The sequence below is a fragment of the Eriocheir sinensis genome, chromosome 49, assembly GCF_024679095.1.
Source record: "Eriocheir sinensis breed Jianghai 21 chromosome 49, ASM2467909v1, whole genome shotgun sequence".
Taxonomy (NCBI): Eukaryota; Metazoa; Arthropoda; class Malacostraca; order Decapoda; family Varunidae; genus Eriocheir; species Eriocheir sinensis.
Genome location: NC_066557.1, coordinates 10,970,968 through 10,986,937, shown reverse-complemented (window position 1 = coordinate 10,986,937; position 15,970 = coordinate 10,970,968). Strand labels below are relative to the sequence as shown.

Here is a 15,970-nt window from a genome sequence, read left to right as displayed (position 1 = left end):
ACGTGTGGTTTTCAGGTTTTGTAGGTTTTCTAAAATACAGATAATGAAAATTTAAATTCATCTAAGTTTTTCTATCTGAAATATCAGTATAGTTTCGTTTTCACCTATTGGACTTATCGCTAGCTAGTATCAGAATTGTAGATTTATATCGGTATCGGTTATCGGTTATCGCCTATATTTGTGACTCCAGTTAACGAGTATCGGTTATCACCAATAAGGTTTTTCATTATCAGTTATCGGTTATCGGGAATAAGGTTTTCTGATATCGTGTCCAGCTATGGGAATAACCCTATAAACTTCACTCTGGGGGTAAGATACTGCATTAGTCTTCCTAATTACCAAAGATCAAGGCATAAAACAGAGTAATTCATCGATAATAATTTGTCTGTTGAAATATAGCTAAGTCCCTCCTCCATCCACACGCCTCTGCCTCACATAAACTATTTCCAGAGGCCAAAAGAGGAGATTAATAGACTTTTAATGAGTGGTAGTTTAGGTTAGTTATACAGATGAAGGGTCAAACTATCACTAGGGTCACAAAGCTACCCCTGACAATGCCCTAAACTCCTAGAAAAACCGTGTCAAATGTACGCTTAGGACATGACCGCAGCGACCTCGATATATGATGAGAGAAGGAGGAAGGGAACCACATTAAATTCCTGCAAGCCTCCACAAGCTATCTCAATAATCTCCCTCAGTGTGCTCGCTCACGTCTCCTGATACATACGCAGCAGGTAAGGCCATGCAGTTCATTAGCCCGGCCAGGTAAAGCGAGATAAGGTGTCGGTGAGTGGCTGGTTTGGCTGTTTTACCTGAGAAGTGTCGAGGTGAGGTGATGTGTCTTAAGGTGATTGTATGGTGCTTTACCTGTTTATTAGTGAGAGAGAGAGAGAGAGAGAGGGGAGAAAAGGAAGAGAAGAAAGGGAAATAAGAGGAGGAGGAAACGAAAGGAAGAAGAGAAAAGAGGAAGAAGGAAGGGAAATGAGGAGAAAAGAAAGGAAGAGGAGGAGAAAAAGAAAAGAAAAGGAGGAGAAAATGAAGGAAGAGAGAGAGAGAGAGAGAGAGAGAGAGAGAGAGAGAGAGAGAGAGAGAAAGCAGTCAGTTCAGTAAGGAATTAGAGAAAGGGAGGCGAAAGGGAGAGCGATTTACCGTGTTTGAGAAATGAAAAAAAGAAAATAGAGTAGAAAAAAAAGAAAAGAGTGTTGAGTGGGTTCTTTACCTGGTGAAAATGGAGTGTCAAGGTGTGCTGAAAGGTATTGTGCCTTACCTGTTAATTGGGTAGTTAGTTGTATAGAAATTATGAAGTATTAGGGAAAAAAAAAGTAAGGGAAAGAAAAATGTTGGAAAAAGATATAGAGATTAAGGAATGCAAGAGGAATAGAGAAACAGGAATGGAAATAGAAGTGCTGAAGAAATAGAATAGATGTTTGGGGAAATAGAGATAGATATAGATGGATAGGATAGATAAATAGATTAATAGACAGATCCATCATTTATCATAGGTACATTTTATAGATAGATTCAAGACTTAGTACTTAGTTTAGCATTAATAATTTCAATAGATAACCACATATAGAAATTATGGAGTATTGGAGAAAGAATAAGTGAAAGAAATATGTACGGAAAAAGATATAGAGATTAAGGAATGAAAGAGGAATAGAGAAACAGGAATGGAAATAGAAGTGCTGGAGACATAGAATAGATGTTTGGAGAAATAGAGATAGACAGATAGATAGACAGACAGGACCACCATTTATCATAGGTACACTTTATAGATAGATTCAAGACTTAGTACTCAGCTTTGCGTTAATAATTTCAATATCTAACTGCATGTGAATTGACCTAACTGTATAAAGTGAATTTGTATATATTATCATTGTTCTATTTATATTTATTCTGTCATACCTGTTACATTGATGGGTTAACGGATAGTATGTAGTAGTAGTAGTAGTAGTAGTAGTAGTAGTAGTAGTAGTAGTAGTAGGCCTAGTATTGTTATTATTATCATTGTTATCTTTCATGTGATTGTTTGAGAGACTTTAGACATTGTTATCTCTTATCATCTTGAGAGAGAGAGAGAGAGAGAGAGAGAGAGAGAGAGAGTACACACACACACACACACACACACACACACACACACACACACACACACACACACACACACACACACACACAAACTAACCACATACATCGCATCTTTACAGAATAATTAAGAAGAAGAGGGCAAAAAAGACACCAGCAAAAAGAAAAAAAAGAAAGGAAGAAAAAGAAAAAAAAGGAAGAGACAGCAAGATGAAGGACAAGGCTCAGAAGACGAGGGAAGAGGAGCATATTTTCAGGTTCGAGAGTGATGTTCCTCTCCCTCCTCTCCCGAACGCTAACTCCGCCGCCTTCCTGCTCAACAGCCTGGCCCAGCACGGAGGGAAGAAGGCAGTGGTAAGAGGAAGAGGAGAAAGCAGCCCCTCTTAACACACTCAATCCCTTTTTAGTCCACTTAATCCCTTTTTAGTCCACTTAATCCCTTTCTCATCCCACACAGTACACTTAATCTCTCTCTTAATCCCCCCTTGACACACTCAATCCCTTTTTAGTGCTGTTAATCTCCTCTTAGTCCACTTAATCCCCTTCTCATCCCACACAGTACACTTAATCTCTCTCTTAATCCCCCTTAACACAATCCTTTTAGTCCACTTAATCCTTTTAGCACACTTAATCCTTTCTCATCCCACACAGTACCTTAATCTCTCTCAATCCCCCTTAACACACTCAATCCTTTTAGTCCATAATCCCTTTTAATCCCTTTCTCATCCCACACAGTACACTTAATCTCTCTCTTAATCCCCCTTAACACACTCAATCCCTTTTTAGTCCACTTAATCCCCTTCTCATCCCACACAGTACACTTAATCTCTCTCTTAATCCCCCTTAACACACTCAATCCCTTTTTTAGTGCTGTTAATCTCCTCTTAGTCCACTTAATCCCTTTTTAGCACACTTAATCCCCTTCTCATCCCACACAGTACACTTAATCTCTCTCTTAATCCCCCTTAACACACTCAATCCCTTTTTAGTGCTGTTAATCTCCTCTTAGTCCACTTAATCCCTTTTTAGCACACTTAATCCCCTTCTCATCCCACACAGTACACTTAATCTCTCTCTCAATCCCCCTTAACACACTCAATCCCTTTTTTAGTGCTGTCAATCTCCTCTTAGTCCACTTAATCCCCTTCTCATCCCACACAGTACACTTAATCTCTCTCTCAATCCCCCTTAACACACGCAATCCCTTTTTAGTGCTGTTAATCTCCTCTTAGTCCACTTAATCCCCTTCTCATCCCACACAGTACACTTAATCTCTCTCTCAATCCCCCTTAACACACGCAATCCCTTTTTAGTGCTGTTAATCTCCTCTTAGTCCACTTAATCCCTTTCTCATCCCACACAGTATACTTAATCTCTCTCTTAATCCCCCTTAACACACTCAATCCCTTTTCAGTGCTGTCAATCTCCTCTTAGTCCACTTAATCCCTTTCTCATCCCACACAGTACACTTAATCTCTCTCTTAATCCCCCTTAACACACTCAATCCCTTTTCAGTGCTGTTAATCTCCTCTTAGTCCACTTAATCCCCTTCTCATCCCACACAGTACACTTAATCTCTCTCTTAACCCCCCCTTAACACACTCAATCCCTTTTTAGTGCTGTCAATCTCCTCTTAGTCCACTTAATCCCTTTTCAGCACACTTAATCCCTTTCTCATCCCACACAGTACACTTAATCTCTCTCTTAATCCCCCCTTAACACACTCAATCCCTTTTTAGTGCTGTCAGTCTCCTCTTAGTCCACTTAATCCCTTTTTAGTCCACTTAATCCCTTTCTCATCCCACACAGTACACTTAATCTCTCTCTTAATCCCCCCTTAACACACTCAATCCCTTTTTAGTGCTGTTAATCTCCTCTTAGTCCACTTAATCCCTTTTTAGCACACTTAATCCCTTTCTCATCCCACACAGTACACTTAATCTCTCTCTTAATCCCCCCTTAACACACTCAATCCCTTTTCAGTGCTGTTAATCTCCTCTTAGTCCACTTAATCCCCTTCTCATCCCACACAGTACACTTAATCTCTCTCTTAATCCCCCCTAAACACACTCAATCCCTTTTTAGTGCTGTTAAACTCCTCTTAGTCCACTTAATCCCCTTCTCATCCCACACAGTACACTTAATCTCTCTCTTAATCCCCCTTAACACACTCAATCCCTTTTTTAGTGCTGTTAAACTCCTCTTAGTCCACTTAATCCCCTTCTCATCCCACACAGTACACTTAATCTCTCTCTCAATCCCCCCTTAACACACTCAATCCCTTTTTAGTGCTGTTAAACTCCTCTTAGTCCACTTAATCCCTTTTTAGCACACTTAATCCCTTTCTCATCCCACACAGTACACTTAATCTCTCTCAATCCCCCCTTAACACACTCAATCCCTTTTTTAGTGCTGTTAAACTCCTCTTAGTCCACTTAATCCCTTTTCAGCACACTTAATCCCTTTCTCATCCCACACAGTACACTTAATCTCTCTCTCAATCCCCCCTTAACACACTCAATCCCTTTTTAGTGCTGTTAAACTCCTCTTAGTTCACTTAATCCCTCTCTTCTTAATCCCCTTATCATCCCACACAATATACCTAATCTCTCTTAATTCCCTCTTAATCCCTATTTTAACATACTTAATCCTCTCAGCACAATTAATCCCTTTTTAATCACTTTCTCAGCAGTTAATCCCTCTCTTGGAACAGTTAGAATCCCCTCTTAATCCCCCTCTTTTATAGCGCATTAAACCCCTCTCTTAGTGAATGAGGTACCTGAATGCCTTGTCATACCTGGGGGACTTATCAACTCAGTAGCCTTATCTTGCTCAGAGGCCTTAACAACAAGTGGATTCTTTCTAACTTTCCTCCTGCGTTAATTCGGTGACAGCCCAGCTTGTACCCGGCTGCTGACTCTGCATAATCAGCCCTTTGTAACACCTCAGTGACCTCCCCCAGCTCTCTCTCACACTCACGGCCTGAGGTTGATATTATAAGACTTTCGATTCTCACATCACCTATTTCTAAAGGTCAAAGAGGGGGTCAGTCGGGTTCTAATGAGTGTTTCTTCAGGTTCACGGTACAGAGGAAGGGTCACACTACCACCAGGGTCATAAAACTACTCCTGGAAATGCCCACAACTCCCATGAAAGCCTTGTCAAATATGTGTTTCTTTAGGTTCACAGCACAGAGGAAGGGTCACACTACCACCAGGGTCATAAAACTACTCCTGGAAATGCCCACAACTCCCATGAAAGCCTTGTCAAATATGTGTTTCTTTAGGTTCACGGTGCAGAGGAAGGGTCACACTACCACCAGGGTCATAAAACTACTCCTGGAAATGCCCACAACTCCCACGAAAGCCTTGTCAAATATGTGTTTCTTTAGGTTCACGGTACAGAGGAAGGGTCAAACTACCACCAGGGTCATAAAACTACTCCTGGAAATGCCCACAACTCCTACGAAAGCCTTGTCAATTATGTGTTCTTGGGGGGAATGTCTTACAATACAACCATCGATAAGACATTTTGTTGCCCAAGAACACCTATTTGAAAAGGCTTTCGTGGGCATAGTAGTTTTAGTGACTCTGGTAGAGTGTGTGACCTTCCTCTGTACCATGAACCTGAAGAAACGCTCATTAGAACCCGACTGACCCCCTCTTTGACCTTTAGAAATAGGTGATGTGAGAAACGAAATTGTCTTATGATAACGAAGACTCAACTTCTTCCTTAATTACCCCTGATATTTCCTTAGATAATTGTTGCTTGAATTCATCCACCATCACATCCCTGCACCCGTCTCTCTCCACATACCACCACCATCACCACCACAACCACCCCTTTCTCACCCCCACCACTGCTACACCCCGCCCACCACCCCTTACACACCAGTACCACCACCACCATCACCCCAACCATCACCCCCCAGCACCCATCTCTCTCCACCACCACCACCATCACCACCCCTTTCTCACACACACCCCACCACCACCACCCCTTACACACCAGTACCACCACCACCATCACCCCCCAGCACCCATCTCTCTCCACCACCACCACCATCACCACCCCATTCTCACCCCCCCCCACCACCACCACCCCTTACACACCAGTACCACCACCACCATCACCCCAACCATCACCCCCCAGCACCCATCTCTCTCCACCACCACCCCTTTCTCCCCCCTCCCCCCCCCCACCCAGATGGACACCAGCACGGGGAAGCACCACACCTACAGCGACGTGTGTGCCCTCGTGCCGCGGGTGTGTGCGGGCATGGTGGAGGCGGGCGTGGGGGCGGGGGAGGCGGTGCTGCTCATCTCCCCAAACCACATTGACTTCCTCATCGCTAACCTCGCCATCATGCTGCGCCCCGCCATATGTGTGCCCGTCAGCCCTGCCCTGTCCCTTGGTGAGTGCGTGGGTGGAGGGGGAGTAGGGAGTGAATGAGGGGAGAGAGCGAGAGGGAGTGAGAAAGTGGGAGTAAGGGATATTGGAGTATTGGAGCGAGAGAGTTGGAAGTAGCAGGATTGAGTGTGCAGAAAAGGGGAAATGAATGAGGGGAGAGAGGGAGAGGGAGTGAGAAAGTGGGAGTATTTAAAGAGTATTGGAGTAAAGAAGTATTGGAGCGAGAGAGTTGGAAGTAGCAGGATTGAATGTGCAGAGAAGGGAAAATGAATGAGGGGGGAGGGGAGAGAGGGAGTGAGAAAATGGGAGTATTGGAGTAAGGAAGTATTGGAGCGAGAGAGTTGGGGGAGTAAGGAGTGAGAGAGGGGAGAGAGGGAGTTGAAATGCAACGTTTTGGAGCCTTCTGATTAATATAGAATCACTTAGGTTTAAGGACAGACCACCTAGTCTGGACCATGGGGGTCTGTGTGGTCTGATTTTCTATATAAATCTATGTAAATCTTCTACCCTCCCTCTCTTCCTCCCACTCCACTTGACCCTCTTCCTCTGTCCTTCCCTCTCACCCCACTCATTCCCCTTCCACTTCTCTTTACTCCACTCACTTCACACCTCCCTCCCACTCCTCTGTATACCTTCCCTCTCACTCCCCTCTCACCCCTCTCACCCCAACAGAGGAGGTGACCCATGTGGTTCGTGAGAGTCGGGCGCGGTGGGCAGTGGTGGAGGAGGGGGTGGCGGGGGTGGTGGACCAGCTCCCCTCCCTCCTCCCCCCCGGCACACTGAAGGGGGTGTGGGTGATGGGCACCTCCCCCCATCACCCCTCCTTTGCCTCCCTCATGAAGACGGAGGTGCAGGTGAGGAAGATGGGGAGGGAAGGGAAGGAAGGAAAGAAGGTTAGGAAGGAAAGAGGAAAAGGAAAAAGGGGAGAAGAGGAAGGAAAGGAAAGGAAGGAAGGAAGATGAAGAGGGAAAATAGCAAAAAAGGAGATTGAAGAGAATGAAAGAAAGGAAGCAAATAGGAAAAGAAGGAAGGATAGGAAGGAAGGAAGGGGAATAGAGAAAAAATAAGGGAGAAAATGAAAGGAAGGAGAAGAAGAGGGAAAACAGAAAAAAAAGAGATTGAAGAGAATGAAAGAAAGGAAGCAAAGAGGAAAAGAAGGAAGGAAAGGAAAGAAAGAAGGAAGGAGAATAGATAAAAATATAAGGGAGAGAATGAAAGGAAGGAAAAGGAAGGTGGAGATATTGAACCTAACCTTACCTAACCTTACCTAACCTAACCTTACCTAACCTTACCTAACCTAACCTTACCTAACCTTACCCTACCTAACCTTACCTAACCTAACCTTACCTAACCTAACCTTACCTAACCTTACCTAACCTAACCTTACCTAACCTTACCTAACCTTACCTAACCTAACCTTACCTAACCTTACCTAACCTAACCTTACCTAACCTAACCTTACCTAACCTTACCTAACCTTACCTAACCTAACCTAACCTTACCTAACCTAACCTTACCTAACCTTACCTAACCTAACCTAACCTAGCCTTACCTAACCTAACCTTACCTAACCTAACCTGACCTTACCTAACTTTTTTTTTTTTACAGCAAAGGAGGCAGCTCAAGGGCACAAAAAAAGGAAACAATAATAAAAAAAGCCCGCTACTCGCTGCTCCTAAAAAAGAATCATAAGAGGTGGCCGAAAGAGAGGTCAATTTCGGGAGGAGAGGTGTCCTGATACCCTTCTCTTGAAAGAGTTCAAGTCGTAGGCAGGAGGAAATACAGATGAAGGAAGATTGTTCCAGAGTCTACCAGCATGAGGGATGAAAGAGTGAAGATGCTGGTTAACTCTTGCATAAGGGGTTGTTTGGACAGTATAGGGATGAGCATGAGTAGAAAGTTGTGTGCAGCGGGGCCGCGGGATGGGGGGAGGCATGCAGTTAGCAAGTTCAGAAGAGCAGTCAGCGTGGAAATATCGATAGAAGATAGAGAGGCAACATCGCGACGGAATTTAAGAGGTAGAAGACTATCAGTAGGAGGAGGAGAGCTGATGAGACGAAGAGCCTTAGACTCCACTCTGTCCAGAAGAGCTGTGTGAGTGGAGCCACCCAACACCTGAGATGCATACTCCATATGAGGGCGGACAAGGCCCCTGTGTATGGATAGCAACTGCGCAGGGGAGAAGAACTGGTGGAGACGATACAGAACGCCCAACCTTGAGGAAGCTGATTTAGCGAGAGAGGAGATGTGAAGTTTCCAGTTGAGATTTTGAGTTAAGGATAGACCGAGGATGTTTAGTGTTGAAGATGGTGATAGCTGAGTGTTGTCGAAGAATAAGGGATAGGTGTTTGGAAGATTGTGTCGAGTTGATAGGTAACCTAACCTTACCAAACCTTACCTAACCTTACCTACCCTAACCTAACCTAACCTAACCTTACCTAAACTAACCTAACCTAAACTAACCTTACCTAACCTTACCTACCCTAACCTAACCTAACCTAACCTTACCTAAACTAACCTTACCTAACCTTACCTACCCTAACCTAAAACCTTACCTAAACTAACCTTACCTAACCTTACCAAACCTTACCTACCCTAACCTAACCTAACCTTACCTACCCTACCCTAACCTAACCTAACCTAACCTAACCTTACCTAAACTAACCTTACCTAACCTTAACTTAAAACACAATCTCTCCCCCACAGAACAATGAGAACCCGAACAACGACAGCTTCGACGCGAACACCACCGTGGCCCTCATGCCCTTCTCCTCGGGCACCACAGGGTTGCCCAAGGGTGTCATGTTGAGCCACCGCAGCCTGCTGACCGTCTACCAGCAGAATAAGTGAGCAGGGGGGCAGGGTGTGGGCAGGGAAGGGGGTTAGGGAATTACTATCATATTCCCTTTTTTTGCCTCTTCCATATTTCTCTCTCCCTTTTTTATCATTTCCCTTCTCCCTCTTCATCTGTGTTTTCTATCCCCTTTTTTTTATTTCTCCTTCTTAATTCCTTTTCTCTTTTATCCTTGTCTACTTCTTACCTTTTATCTCCCAAAATCGCGTCAAACCTCAAATTCTCACATCAATGCATCGATGCAGCAAATAAAGCGAACAGAATGTTGGGCTTCATTAAAAGAAACTTTTTATTCAAGAATAAAGATGTAAAACTTCCAATCTACAACAGTTTTGTCAGACCCCACTTGGAATATGCAGTACAGTTTTGGTCTCCCTACTATGCAAAGGATATTGCTAAATTAGAAGGTGTTCAGCGTCGGGCAACAAAAATGATCCCTTCCTTGCGCAACAAATCCTACGAAGAAAGGCTTTCCACCCTTAACATGTTCTTTTTGAGAAACGTCGCCTCCAAGGAAAACTGATCGAATGTTTTAAAATACTTAATGGTTTCACGAATGTAGACAGAACAAAATTGTTTACGATCGATGACACTTTGCGAACGAGGAACAATGGCATAAAACTCAAATGTAGACAAGTAAATTCAGACTGCACCAAATTTTTCTTCACCAACGTTGAAGTGCGAGAATGGAATAAGCTCCCACCGTCAGTGGTCCAGTGTTACACGATTGACTCCTTCAAAAACAAGCTCGACCGTCACTTCCTTGAACTTGATATTTTAACTAGAGTAGAAAAGCAACATTTTGAAGCCATCTGATTAATGTAGAAGCACTTAGGCTTAAGGACAGACTACTTAGTCTGGACCATGGGGTCTGTGTGGTCTGATTTTCTATGTAAATCTGCAAAACCACCATCATCACCATCACCCTCCACCACCCATCATCACCATCACCCTCCACTACCCCACCCCTGCCCCCCTTTCACAGACACCTGGCAGTCTTGGCGGGCGAGGTGGAGCGTGAGAGGCAGCGTGCGATGATGTCGAGGGTGCTGCTGGTTCTGCCTCTGTACCATGTCTACGGATACCTCACCCAGATTGGCACGGCCTTGGCGGGGGGCTGCCTGATGATGATGGCACACTTCTCCCTGCGCTCCTTCCTCCAGGCTGTGCAGAAGTATAAGGTGAGGGGGTGATAGGAGCCGAAGGGGTGGAGTGAGGGGTGAAAGGGAAGGGGAGAAAGAAGGAACGAGGGAGGAAGGGGAGGAAAAGAAAGAGAAAGAGGAATAAGGATAGAAAAGACGCATTAGGTGAAGGGGTGATGGGAGCGGAAGGGGTGGAAGGGAAGTGAAGGAAGAAGGAACAGGGGAGGAAGGGGAGAAAGAAGGGATGAGAGAGGAAGGGGAGGAGAAGAAAGGGAAAAAGAGAAAGGGGATCAAGAGAGAGAGAGAGAGAGAGAGAGAGAGAGAGAACAGGAAAATGAACCAAAAATCACACACACACACACACACAAACAAACAAACAAACAAACAAACAAACAACCTCTTCAATCCCCCCCCACTCGACCCCCCCATAAGTAACCACCCCCTTTCCCCCTTTCCCCCTAGATCACCTACACCCCCCTGGTCCCCCACTTAGCCAGGTATCTTCTGGACTCCCCCCTGGTGAAGGAGTTCGACTTGTCCTCTCTGCTCTTCATGGGCTGTGGATCATCCCCGACCGACCCCACTGTGCAAGAGGCTATTTTGAAGAAGGTGAGGAGGGGGGTAAAGGAGGAGGAGGAGGAGGAGGAGGAGAAGGACAAGACTGGTCGGTATTATAAGACACCTTCGCTCCTCACATCGACAACTTCTAAAAGTCAAAGATGGGGTCACTTGTGTTCTAATGAGTGTTTCTTTAGGTTCACGGTACAAAGGAAGGGTCAAACTACCACCAGGGTCATAAAACTACTCCTGGAAATGCCCGAAACTCCTACGAAAGCCTTGTCAAATATGTGTTTCTTTAGGTTCACGGTACAAAGGAAGGGTCAAACTACCACCAGGGTCATAAAACTACTCCTGGAAATGCCCACAACTCCTATGAAAGCCTTGTCAAATATGTGTTTCTTTAGGTTCACGGTACAAAGGAAGGGTCAAACTACCACCAGGGTCATAAAACTACTCCTGGAAATGCCCAAAACTCCTACGAAAGCCTTGTCAAATATGTGTTTCTTTAGGTTCACGGTACAGAGGAAGGGTCAGACTACCACCAGGGTCATAAAACTACTCCTAGAAATGCCCGAAACTCCCACGAAAGCCTTGTCAAATATGTGTTTCTTTAGGTTCATGGTACAAAGGAAGGGTCAAACTACCACCAGGGTCATAAAACTACTCCTGGAAATGCCCAAAACTCCTATGAAAGCCTTGTCAAATATGCGTTCTTAGGTTGTGAAATGTTTTATAATACGACGCTAATTATACTCATGGTTAAAAGTTCACTAGTACCTATATATACCAAGTCTCCACGTACTCTACAATTTTACAAGTACTTTGGAAAACCTTTGAGTACAAGAGATGACGTAAGTGTGTGTGTGTGTGTGTGTGTGTGTGTGTGTGTGTGTGTGTGTGTGTGTGTGTGTGTGTGTGTGTGTGTGTGTGAGGTAAAGTCATACACACAAATTCTAAAAAAAAATATAATGACTGACCCTGATACAAACATTCCTCCTCCTCCTCCTTCTCCTCCTCCTCAAACTATTACTATTACTACCACTACTATTACCTCCACTACTATTACTACCACTCCTCCTCCTCCTCCTCCTCCTCCTCCTTTTCCCCTCAGGTCGGGGCGCCCCTGGGTAATGGGTATGGACTGACGGAGACTTTTGTTCCTGTGGCTTCTGGTAACGCTTGGATGGGCTTCAAACTGGGCGCCGTGGGTCGTGTGATGCCCTACGTAGAGCTGAAGGTGAGTCTAATCCCTTTTCCTCACTTCTAATCCCTTTTCCTCACTTCTAATCCCTTTTCCTCACTTCTAATCCCTCTTCCCCATTTCTAATCCCTTTTCCTCTCTTGTAATCCCTTTTTCCCCACTTCTAATCCCTTTTCCTCACTTCTAATCCCTTTTTCCCCACTTCTAATCCCTTTTCCTCACTTCTAATCCCTTTTTCCCCACTTCTAATCCCTTTTTCCCCATTTCTAATCCCTTCTCCTCACTTCTAATCCCTTTGTCCCCACTTCTAATCCCTCTTCCCCATTTCTAATCCCTTTTCCTCACTTCTAATCCCTTTTTCCCCATTTCTAATCCCTTTTTCCCCATTTCTAATCCCTTTTTCCTCACTTCTAATCCCTCTCCCCCATTTCTAATCCCTCTTCCCCATTTTTAATCCCTCTTCCCCATTTCTAATCCCTTTTCCCCATTTCTAATCCCTCTTCCCCATTTATAATCCCTTTTCCTCACTTCTAATCCCTTTTTCCCCACTTCTAATCCCTCTCCCCCACTCCTAACCCCCTTTCCCCAACTGTTCATTCCAGGTCGTGGATTTGGAGACCCGGAAGACACTGGGGGTGGGTGAGGAGGGTGAGGTGTGGGTGCGGGGGCCGGGGCTGATGCTGGGGTATGCTCCCCCGCCCGGCGCCACCCCCGGGCCGCCCCTGGGTCTGGAGGCGGGGGGCTGGCTGGCCACGGGGGACCTGGGGCGGGTGGACGAGGACGGCTTCCTCTTCATCACGGACAGGATAAAGGATCTCATCAAGGTGAAGAGGGGGGGGAGAGAGAGGAGGAGGGGGAGAGAGAGGAGGAGGAGTGAGAGAGGGAGTGAGAGAGAGGGAGAGAGTGAGAGAGAGAGAGTGGGTGAGAGAGAGAGAGAGAGAGAGAGAGAGAGAGAGAGAGAGAGAGAGAGAGAGAGAGAGAGAGAGAGAGAGAGAGAGAGAGAGAGAGAGAGAGAGAGAGAGAATATTAATAATGATCATAATTATAAGAGTTTCCCCATTCCTTTTTCTTCACTCTTTCCTTCTTCTTCCCTCTCCTCTTCCCTTCTTCTTCCTCCCCTTTTTATCTCCTTCTTCCCCACGCTTCCTCTTCTTCCCCTTCCTCTTTTCCTCTTCTTCCTCCCCTTTCCATCTTCTTCTCCTCCATGTTTCCTCTTCTTCCTCTTCCTTAACTTCCTCTTTTCCTCTTCTTCCTTCCCTTTCCATCTTCTTCTCCTCCATGTTTCCTCTTCTTCCTCTTCCTCCACTTCCTCTTTTCCTCTTCTTCCTTCCCTTTCCATCTTCTTCTTCCCCATGTTTCCTCTTCTTCCTCTTCTTCCCCTTCCTCTTTTCCTCTTCTTCCTCCCCTTTCCATCTTCTCCTCCATGTTTCCTCTTCTTCCTCTTCCTCCACTTCCTCTTTTCCTCTTCTTCCTTCCCTTTCCATCTTCTTCTTCCCCATGTTTCCTCTTCCTCCACTTCCTCTTTTCCTCTTCTTCCTTCCCTTTCCATCTTCTTCTTCCCCATGCTCCCTCTTCTTCCTCTTTCTCCATCTCCTCTTTTCCTCTTCCCATTTTCTGCTCCCCCTTTCTTCCCCTTCCTCTTCCTCCTTCTTTTCTTTGTTTCTTCCTTTTATTTACATTTTCCCTCCTTCATTTTCTTCCTCTTCCTTCTTCTTTTCTTTCTGTTTCTTCCTTTTTTTCTTCCCCTTCCTCTTCCTCCTTCTTTTCTTTCTTTTTCTTCCTTTATTTTCTTCCCCTCCTTTCCCTCTTTTTCCCTCCCTTCTTTCCCTCTTTTCCCCTTCTCCTCCACTCCCTTACTCACCCCTTCTTTTCCTCCCTTCTTCCCTCCCTCCCCCTCTCCTTCCCCTTCCTTCCCCCCTCTCTCTCTCCTCTCAATCCTCGTCTCTTCCTCCCTCTCTCTCCCTTTTTCCCTCTCTCCCTCCCTTCTCCCCCTTCCCCTCCCCTCCCCATCTCTCATCTCCCCCCTTCCCCCCCCCAGGTGTGGCCCGGTGAGCTCGAGGCAGTGCTGCGGGGGGTGGAGGGCGTGGGGGAGGTGGCCGTGTTGGGGGTGCCCTCCCCACGCCTTGGGGAGGCACCCCGGGCGTACGTGGTGCCCTCACTGGGGGGACGCGCCCCCTCCCCACTGGCCCTGGAGGACTATGTGGCAGGTAGGTGACAGGGGGGAAGGAGGGGAGTGGGAAAGGTTGAAGAGAAGGAAAGGGGAAGGGTGGGGAGAAGGGGGAAGGGGAGGGAAGAGTGGGTGTGGGGAAGATGGGGAAGGGAAATGGGAAGGGAGGTAATGGGGGAGAAAAAGGGGAAGGGGAGGAAAGGGAGGGAGATGGGAAGAGGATAGAGGGAGAGGGGAGAGGAAGAGGAAGGGGAAGAAAGGGAAGGGAAGGGAAGGTGGGAGGAAGGGAGAGGAAGGGAGAAGGGAGAGGAAGGGAGAGTGAGAAGGGAGAGAGAGAGAGAGAGAGAGAGAGAGAGAGAGAGAGAGAGAGAGAGAGAGAGAGAGTAGTTACATAACCTATCGCCTGAGAGAAAGGGAGAGAAAGGAGAGGGAGGGACTGGAGAGAAAGGAGAGAAAAAATTGAAATATATCTATGAAAATTACTCTACTTCCCTCCATTTTTATTTCCTTATTCCTCTCTCTCTCTCTCTCTCTCTCTCTCCTTTTCCTCCTCCTTTTCCTTCCCTTTCATCTTTTCCTCCATTTCTTTCCTCTCCTCTCCTTCTTTTCCTCCTCCTTTCTTTATCTCCCTTTCTTCCTCTCCTTCCCTTTTCTTTTTCCTTTCCCTTTTCCTCCTCCCTTTCTCCCTTATCTTTTCCTCCGTTCCTTTCTTTCCTTTCCTTTCCTCTCCTCTCCTTTTCTTCTTTCCCTCCTCCTATCTTCCCCTCCTTCCCTTTTCTTTCCTTTCTCTTCTTTTCATTCAATTCCTTTCCTCTCCTTTTCTTTTCCTCCTCCTCCTCCTTTTTCTCCATTTCCTTCTTTCCTTTCAAATCTTTCCTCTCTTCCTTCGTTCCCTTGCTTCCTCCTCTCCTTTTTTTTCCCATCCTTTTCCTTCCTTCTTTTCCTTTCTTTCTCCCATCACTCACCCCCTCCTTTCCTTCCCTTCTTCTTCCTTCTGTTCTTCCATATCCTTCCCCTTTCTTTCCTCCCTTTCCTTCCCTTCCCCCATAATTTCCCAATCACCCCGTTTTCCTCCCCACTTTCCCTCCTCCCCGTTCTATCCTTCCCTTCCCCAACCTTCCCCATCACCCCGTTTTCCTCCCCACTTTCCCTCCTCCCCGTTCTATCCTTCCATTCCCCAACCTTCCCATCACCCCGTTTTCCTCCCCACTTTCCCTCTTCCCCGTTCTATCCTTCCCTTCCCCAACCTTCCCCATCACCCCGTTTTCCTCCCCACTTTCCCTCTTCCCCGTTCTATCCTTCCCTTCCCCAACCTTCCCCATCACCCCGTTTTCCTCCCCACTTTCCCTCTTCCTCGTTCTATCCTTCCCTTCCCCAACCTTCCCCATCACCCCGTTTTCCTCCCCACTTTCCCTCTTCCTCGTTCTATCCTTCCCTTCCCCAACCTTCCCCATCCCCACTTTCCCTCCTCCCCGTTCTATCCTTCCCTTCCCCTACCTTCCCCCATCACCCCTCCCCTTCACACCACTCCCCCTCCCCCTCACAGCCCGCGT

General features: G+C 46.1%; 1 protein-coding gene across 2 annotated transcripts in view; it reads left to right on the top strand.

Annotated features, from left to right (window-relative positions):
* LOC126981907 (uncharacterized) overlaps positions 1 to 15,970 on the top strand; it is a 35,523-nt gene that overhangs the window by 18,699 nt on the left and 854 nt on the right. Inside the window, exons 10-11 of one of the 2 annotated variants that reach the window (XM_050833559.1) lie at positions 14,289 to 14,457; positions 15,964 to 15,970. The exon at positions 15,964 to 15,970 is cut by the window's right edge and continues 854 nt beyond it. In XM_050833559.1, coding sequence (XP_050689516.1) covers positions 14,289 to 14,457; positions 15,964 to 15,970 — 176 coding nt within the window. The remainder of the gene's footprint in view (positions 1 to 14,288; positions 14,458 to 15,963) is intronic. The other variant, XM_050833558.1, reaches the window with a different exon arrangement.